This window comes from Bubalus kerabau, chromosome 3 (genome assembly GCF_029407905.1).
Source record: "Bubalus kerabau isolate K-KA32 ecotype Philippines breed swamp buffalo chromosome 3, PCC_UOA_SB_1v2, whole genome shotgun sequence".
In the NCBI taxonomy this organism is placed as follows: Eukaryota; Metazoa; Chordata; class Mammalia; order Artiodactyla; family Bovidae; genus Bubalus; species Bubalus kerabau.
In genome coordinates this window covers 76,236,725-76,244,953 of record NC_073626.1, presented here as the reverse complement: position 1 = coordinate 76,244,953, position 8,229 = coordinate 76,236,725, and the positions used below count along the sequence as shown (strand labels likewise).

Here is an 8,229-nt window from a genome sequence, read left to right as displayed (position 1 = left end):
GAAATTGAACATATCATATTTATCCCTCTTTTCCACCCTCCTGAGGCAAGAGACTGCACTGGATGGGCCCCATGGGCCCTCCCTGCAGGCCACAGACACAGGCCCCTGATGACAGGTTCTTCCCTCCTTGGTTGCTTGCCAAAGCATGAAAGCACCTCTACTATCTGTTAAGAAAGCAGATACAGAATGCTCCCCTGGAGTGGTATCAAAATAGGGTTTGAGCCAAGCCCAAAGTGAAGTTATAAAGGTGATATGATAAAAACGAAATGAAAATGCTATCAGGAACTTCTGGTTTTTTTGGTTTTACAGATTTATTTTCAAAGAGCAAAAACACTTAAGACAATTTAAATACAAGTCTAAACAGAATTACTCTCAAAGTCAGCAATGATGCAGAAATGTGTTCTCACTGCCAGACACTCGCCAGCATCTTCTGAGCCTTCTCTCAGTGAGGAAAAGGGGTCTGATATTTTCTTCATATACATCCTTCTTATCTGCAATGTGATCTACAATTTCTTGTGCGCACATTAACTTCTCCGCATCTATATCAGGAATTTCAAACCCAAATTCATCTGCCATGGCCATGATAATCTCCACTTGGTCCAAACTGTCTAAGCCCAGGTCTTTCATAAAATGGGAATTTACTGAAAGCTTTTCTGGGTCAATCTTGTCATAGAGTTTCAAGACGTAAAGAACACGGTCCTTGATTTCCCTCCAATGTCAAAGGTGGTGCGTCGCTATACTGGCGGCACAGCTGTGTAACTCTGCCTGGAACCTGCGTGAGCACCAAGGCCGGCAGCGGAGCCCCAGGCCTCGTCCGGGTCTCCGCCGCGAAGAGGGTAGTGCTGAGCGGCCGAGCCGCGGCTAGCGTGCGGAGCCTGGGCAGTGGCGCGAAGGCCGTGGGAACACAGGCGCCGTGCGGACACAGGCGCAAAGGACACGAGTTGCCATGGCTATGCTGACCCAGGATCTCGGGAACTTTTTAAAATCAAATTTCTCTTACCAAAAAATCTGATTAAGATGGATCTATAGATAAGTAAAAAAAAAGTCACTTATAATCCTAAAAATACATGAACTATCACCAATATTAAAAGGGGGGAACCATGAAGATATAGGTATATACCCAGTTATCTACATGCAAAAGTTCTTGGAATTCTCAACTTTTGTAGAAAATAAAAATTTGTACACACATACAGAATACTGTAGGACTTCTAACCAAATTAAACATCTCCAGCATTTCATTTCAGCCCTAATGAAGGCAGTTACTTCAAAACGAACTCCTGTCTCTTATTAAAACTTCTATTCTGCAATGTGCAAATATCACATTAGAAGTTAAGAGAAAGTAAAATTACACAATCTTGAAGCCTTTCAAATGAGATTCCAAACTTCTTTAAGACATCTATGCAGTTTATTTTGGAGAGGACTCAAAAGCAAGAGATTGGATTTCTTCTTATATTGGTGAAATCCCAAACAATCCACAAATCTCTACATTTCTCCAATTCAGAAGAATAACAGGAATTTTCACTGCAAACTTGGTCAATTGCACCTGTACCCTAGTTTCACTTATGTTTTACTTAATCCTTAAAAAAAAAAAATTTTTTTTGTTCACTTAATTTTATTATTTCCCTGCTGCAGTTCTGATTTTTATGTTAGCAAAAGAGTATCAGTATCTGATTCTCATAAAGAACATACTCAACTAAAGAGCTTCTAAACTGTATTCATTACTCAATCAAATCCTCTTTAAGCACCCTTTCCTCTTTATAGCAAGTGAAAGAAGTGAAAGTGTTAGTCACTCAGTTGCGTCTGACTCTTTGTGACCCCACCAGGGGTCCTCTGTCCTCTGTAGCCCACCAGGCTCCTCTGTCTATGAATTCTCCAGGCAAGAATACTGGACTGGGTTGCCACTCCCTTCTCCAGGGGATCTTTCTGACCCAGGGATAGAACCCAGGTCTCCTGCATTGCAGGCAGATTCTTTACCATCTGAGCCACCAGGGAAGCCCTCTTTATAGCAAACTGCCCTTAAAATCACTTCTTGCTTTTTGTGCTACATTAAGTAACTTTCAATGTTAAGTTTATGTGTATTTTTACCTTTAATGTAACAAAATAACACAGTAGAGGCAAGAGCTGGCCTACTTGGGGGTCTGCACTTAACTGAAATGATCCTCTGATCACAGAGGAGCACAAAAGGGCCATGGGTAGGGACAAGGGCAGCTTTGCAGGAGTATTAACTGGGAGAGAAAGGGAGGGTTCAGGGAGGAACCCTACGACTGTCACCATAAGAGAAGAAGGCTAAGTGGCAAACGGATCAGGTTGGAAATGATCTCCAGATAACTACTTAACCATATTTTTCTTTCAGAATTTTCTGCTACAATTTTATAAAGTGCTTAACTTGCATATGCTCAAGTTTCAACTCATCTTAAAATATTTTAATAGCAAGTATTTTAAAAGTTTTATAATTTTCAAGATCTAATCTTTTTAGTAACTAATTTTTATACTCACTACTGAATCAAAACAAAATTATAACTCATCAGATATGAATGGGTTAGTTTTCACAACAATTTCATCACAATAATTTCAAAGGAATGATTAAAAATGAACATTCTCTCCAATATGGTCAGAACAACAACAACAACAACAAGAAATCCTCTAATTTTTGAGGTAGAATTTTTCCCCAGCACTGTTTTCTTTCTGGTCATAGTCACCTAGGATATATCTTCTGTGATATCATTGCTATCATCTTTCAATAAATGTCTATCTACAAATTAATTAACTTTCTGGAGACAAATCCCTGGTAGGCTATTCTTCTGATTCCTATGAAAGACCCACTTTTAAGATACAATTGCAGCTGCCCCACACGCTAGTTACTGTGTCATACGCACGCCTTAAAATTCTGTAATCAGCAGCCGCCAGGTGCCGTATCGCATTCAGCACACCACAGTCAGTCAATACAGACATCCCCAAACACACCAAGGCTGGTTTTGTCAAATGTTTTATTGAGTGTAGACATCTGGAGTACTGTAAAACATGCATTATCTGTAGATTCAAAAAGGAGCAAGCCACATTGTCCTCACTGTCAAATGTGTCAGGCTTGGCATACATGATGGAGATTAATGAAGTATCATGAGAGTAATATGGTTCCTGAAAAGCTTCTACAATTTGGAGTAGGGTCTTAATCACGTGAAAAGCAAAGCTGTTCACATTTGGTGAACTTGCATCTCATTGGAGGTACACAGTATTTTAATTTTAAAACAAATAAAAATAATTGTTCGTAGAAGATTCCCATCATCCCAACTTTACCTGCCCTTTCAGTTTTCAGAAATTTTAATTAAAAAAAAAAAAAAAAGTATATGCCTTTTGGAAGTTGTACATTTATCTGAGCACTAATTAAAATTTATTTCTTCTTCGGTTGCTGAGGTGTATTAAATTTGAAGAAGATAATATCTCCATCTTCAACAATATAATTTCTGCCTTGTTGTCTGTACTTTCCAGCAGCCTGTAAATAAGAAATACAAAGGAAATATGTTAGTTTACAATGAAATATATAAGGTAAATGGTAGGAGCACATGCAAAAAGTGTTCCACATCTTGGGTCAGATTAAAGAAAAAAAAAAATACAGGAAGGCACACAAGTTCAAAACTAGACTTGGAGCAAAGTATTCGTGATTTGGGCAGCACTAGATTTTCCATACATACATAATCATAATGTATTCTCCACTAAATTGTTGGTACATAAATGTAATTATACCAATATCATTAAGTTTCATTACATGCTGTTTATGGTACATTTCTGATGTGTCTGCAAACATCCGGCAAGTCACTGTAACAAACAGATCAAACCAGGCAGGAAAAAAAGATTATATAGCTAGGTTAAAGCTGCAATATTTACTTAAAGATATTCTTTGGTGATACTGATGATGCCAAAGACACAGCATGCTACAAGTATCAACTGTAATTACAGATTTTAAATTGCTTCTTTGTAGTTTTTAACTTGACAATGGCCGTACACAGTGGTGTATACTAAAATTCAACACACAGAAGTTTACTGACTAATGGCACTAGTTACAAGCAGACTCTAACAGGTTGGAAATGCGAAGATAGGTATTTTTTTCCACTTGTAAATCAGTCGGCAAAGCAACTGATTCCACCTGCTGGCACGCAGATCAAGATGAGCAATCTTCTGGTGATTCTTATACAAATAAGCAGCAGTTGCACAGAGACTCAGGCTCACTGCGGGGCACAGCACACACACTTCATCCTCAGCACAACAGGTCTTCAGTATCTACGCATCCACACTGAACACTGCACACCACCAACCCTGTCCTGCGTGGCCTGACGTCAACCACTCGACACTGGGGACCTGAGGGTCTTTCAGAAAAACAAAAAATTCTCAAAAGTATTTTCCTTCTGCTAGAATTTATCGAGAACACAAAACCTTTGACCAACAAGATTAGTACTTCCCTTTGAAGCTATTGATAAGAATGTTCAAAGTCAAGTGCAATTATACTAACCAGAAACAAGACTAAGATCATACATCTGAGGTTAAAATCAACAAACCAGGTCACAGAGCCCTAGTAAGCATATTACAATTATCTAGACCACATATAAAAATCACCTACTAAGTGCTTTTAAAAATGAAGCTAATTTTTAAAAAGTCAACATACCCTAACATTTTAAAAGGCATACACACACACACACACTACTCTTATATGATTTTTTCCAAAGTTGTGATGTATGGAAGGCCGTGTGCTACTTGTCTTGAGAATCTAAAGTCCAATGTTATAAAACTATATAGACAAGTTAAATCAAATACATAATTGGCATGACATATTGAGTGTAAGTTTATATACTTTGTTATGACTCAAGTTTACTACTAATTAAAGGTGACAGTGTTCCTTTAAATTCTCTAGAGACCATTTAATCCATTTCCACTGCTATCAGAAACACTGGTTGGAAAAAAAAATCAATACCCATTTGTGAATCTTGAGTATGTATTAAACAAGACACGTCTAACCAGTTCATTTGCACTTGAAAGCAGCCATCTGTAGAAGCCAGCTTTGCCTAAGCAGATATGATTGCTAATAATGTGATATCCCTGTAGACTACAAAGCCCACACAGAGCTATTCAGTATATAGTTCACAGCACTGGCATTAAATTAGTTATGCTGCACTGATGTTTGAAATACATATACATACATACACATATACACAATCTTGCTCTCAAACCTAAAACTTATGTGATAATATGCAAGTATTTGCTGAATAAAAGAAATTCATAAATGCTTTATTTAATTTGGAGTTCAAATTTTGAAATGTTAGTTTTGGAAATTAAAAAAGAAAAAAAAAGCCTAAAATACTTAATGGTATTCTAAGCTGAAAAGCCAGAGGTCAACCTTTTCCAGTTTATTGCATAAAACTTCCTAGTTATTGTTAAGCATTTCTACAAGCAGGCAACATTTTTTTTTTTACTGTATATTATAAAATTTCTGTATTGTTAAAGGAAGTATTCAGAATTTATATAACTTTCAAGTTTATAAATTACAACATAGACATCTATTAAGGGTTGGTAAAACAGGCTTATCCCATGAGAAAATAAAAAAGCAGCATCTGATTTCTGAATTCTAGTAATAGAAAAGTATCCTTATTTTAACCTTTAGTCTATGAAAAATATACATGCCAGCATGACATAACATGTTGAAAAATAATCTGAGAGTTTTCAAATCTAATTAGTATTCTTGACAAAGTTCAATCTTAACACACTGAACTTGCATATCTAACTATCGCCACAGATGACAACACTGAGAAGTTAATGACTTTGTTTAGTATAAAGTGTAACTTCTTTCACGCCTTTAAAAAAAACAAAATGGCTCTCATTCCACATTGAACCAACTACACCAAGATTTCCTCCTTCTCTTCCTGGGCTTTCAACAATTCTATTATAGTCCTGCTGTTCCATATGATCTCTCCAATGATACCAATGAGAATAAACTTGAAATAAACTTTTTTGGATTTCTTTAAAATTAGGAAATATACAAGACTGCTCTAAAAAATTTTTTAAAACATTTTCTATACTAGTCTTCAAATAACAAATTAAAGGTAAAGACGCCTGCTTATAATGTCAGTTTACCTCCCTGACCTGTCTGTTGATTAGAGTTGACACACCTACTGGATTTTGCTAAGTAAACCTAATAAAGTCAAACAAAATCAAGTCTGTAACAGAGTTTACATTAAAAGAAATCATTCATTACGTCTGTATAACACAGCTTCACTATTAGTGGATGCAAACTAAATTATACTTATTAGCTAAAATAAAGCACAATTTTGGACCTGCCCTCTAGTGTTGAGAAAGCAAATTAAGCTCTCAGAGATCTTTTTTAAAAAAAGTACAACCATGAAGTTCAGCAAAAACAGGTTTTATTTGACTAAATTTACATTGTTTTCCTTGAATTAACCCATATACATATACATACTACTTTTATTTCAGATATTCAAGTATAATAAGTGCAAGTTTTCACGGTCATCAGTGAACAAATTCTTTGAAATTATTGATAACTACTTAAAGCCAGCTTTAAAATTTCTTTTTCAGTTTTAGAAAAACACCACAAAATTAATAACAATTTATACATTTAAAAAACTGCCTAAAAGTATGTAAATATCTATGGCTCAGTTGATAGTACATACAGTTGATAGTTAACATTAACGCTGACACAGTTTAAAAGATCGTTATCATTCATTTGAATCATGAGTATCTTCATATCAGCAAAAATTATTAAGTATGAAACTAGAAAATAATTCCTTACCTTGACTGCATTTTCAGAACCTTCCTCTTTAAAATCTTCGTATTTCATTACTTCAGCCATAATGAATCCTTTTTCAAAATCTGTGTGAATCTTTCCTGCAGCTTGAGGAGCCTTCGTCCCTTTCTTTGAAAGGAAGACCAGGGAAAACTAATTGCATTTAAGATGACTGACTGAAAGCGTAGAGTTTCTTTTGTTTTATCTGCAGTTGGGTTCAACTTAAACTTAGTTTAATAACAGTTAAGATGTCTGATATACAATTAGAACATTTTCAATATAGGGCACTATCTGTGCAGCAGATTTAGCACAGACAAATCAGTAGATGTTAAAGAAGTGTAGCTTTGTTTTTCCTAACAGTCATCCACAGATTTATCGATTTAGATGCAGTGGCCTGGTTTGGTGTAGGTTTCATTTCGATTTTCTATTCTTCACGGTGGTAAAAAAAAAAAGGATTTTAAAAGTAGCTTTCAAGCTGAATTATCAAAGGTTTTAAAAAGATAAAAAGCCTTGAAAATTTCAGCTCATCTAAAGAACATATAAAAATCAATATATAAAGGGACATTTTTAAGATATTTCCAACAAATCATACAATCTATGTTCAGCAAATAATTTTTAAATCCTCATAAAATTTTGAACACTTTACATAATGAACCCTGCATCTAACCACCATGAGAGAAAATTCAAGTTGATATAGGAAGAGAAATGTTTTATAATTACCCCATATGTTAAACTACAAGGACATACATTCCAGACACACACAACCATGGAAAGAAATTTGAGAAATAATGGTGACCTAAAGGCTGCTTAATAAAGCATGTTAAAGTGATAAGGAGTCTGACACTATAAAGCACAGTTTTTACAATAAAAGATGTATTGGGTTAATATGGCTACTCACTGATGCTTACCTGACTAAATACCCTAGCGCATCAGATCATGGGTACTTGCAATCAGTCTTAAGATAAACCAGCTTTCACATTTTCAAGCCCAGAACATGTTATCTTTCCTTCTGCACATACTTAAGTTTGGAAGTTTTAAGGCTTTAAAATATACAGTAAAAATAAATCCTAGCAATTTGTTTACCAACCCAAATTGCTTTGACATAATTTGTATGTCGATATGAAAGGACCTTAGTTGTAAGTCAATCAAATGGTTTTTTTTAACAAAGAAAAGAGGAGATCAAAGAAAAGTGGATCTCACATTCACACGACGCCTTTAACATTATGCTGAACTGACTTCATGTTCCTATCCATCTTAAATCAAAATAAATGTAATAATAAATTAATGTAGCCAGTGAAAACAGGAATGAAAGCAGCCCTAAAATTCATCATGTACCATACACTAAGAAAGCATAATAAAAGAATGAATAAGACACTGAATATTTCTGAAAGTTCAGATGTTATTTTTAGATTCTGTAACACGATTTTGGATTACATATGTTT

General features: G+C 35.3%; 1 protein-coding gene and 1 pseudogene across 1 annotated transcript in view; both read right to left on the bottom strand.

Moving 5' to 3' along the window:
- Window positions 1-292: 292 nt before the first annotated feature.
- On the bottom strand, window positions 293-963 carry LOC129646273 (acyl carrier protein, mitochondrial-like; annotated as a pseudogene).
- Window positions 964-2,970: 2,007 nt separating this feature from the next.
- Window positions 2,971-8,229, bottom strand: part of OLA1 (Obg like ATPase 1) — a 163,933-nt gene continuing 158,674 nt past the window's right edge. Inside the window, exons 10-11 of the mRNA XM_055572192.1 lie at window positions 6,794-6,916; window positions 2,971-3,490 (exon numbers count right to left, since the gene is read on the bottom strand). Coding sequence (XP_055428167.1) covers window positions 3,389-3,490; window positions 6,794-6,916 — 225 coding nt within the window. The 3' untranslated portion in view covers window positions 2,971-3,388. The remainder of the gene's footprint in view (window positions 3,491-6,793; window positions 6,917-8,229) is intronic.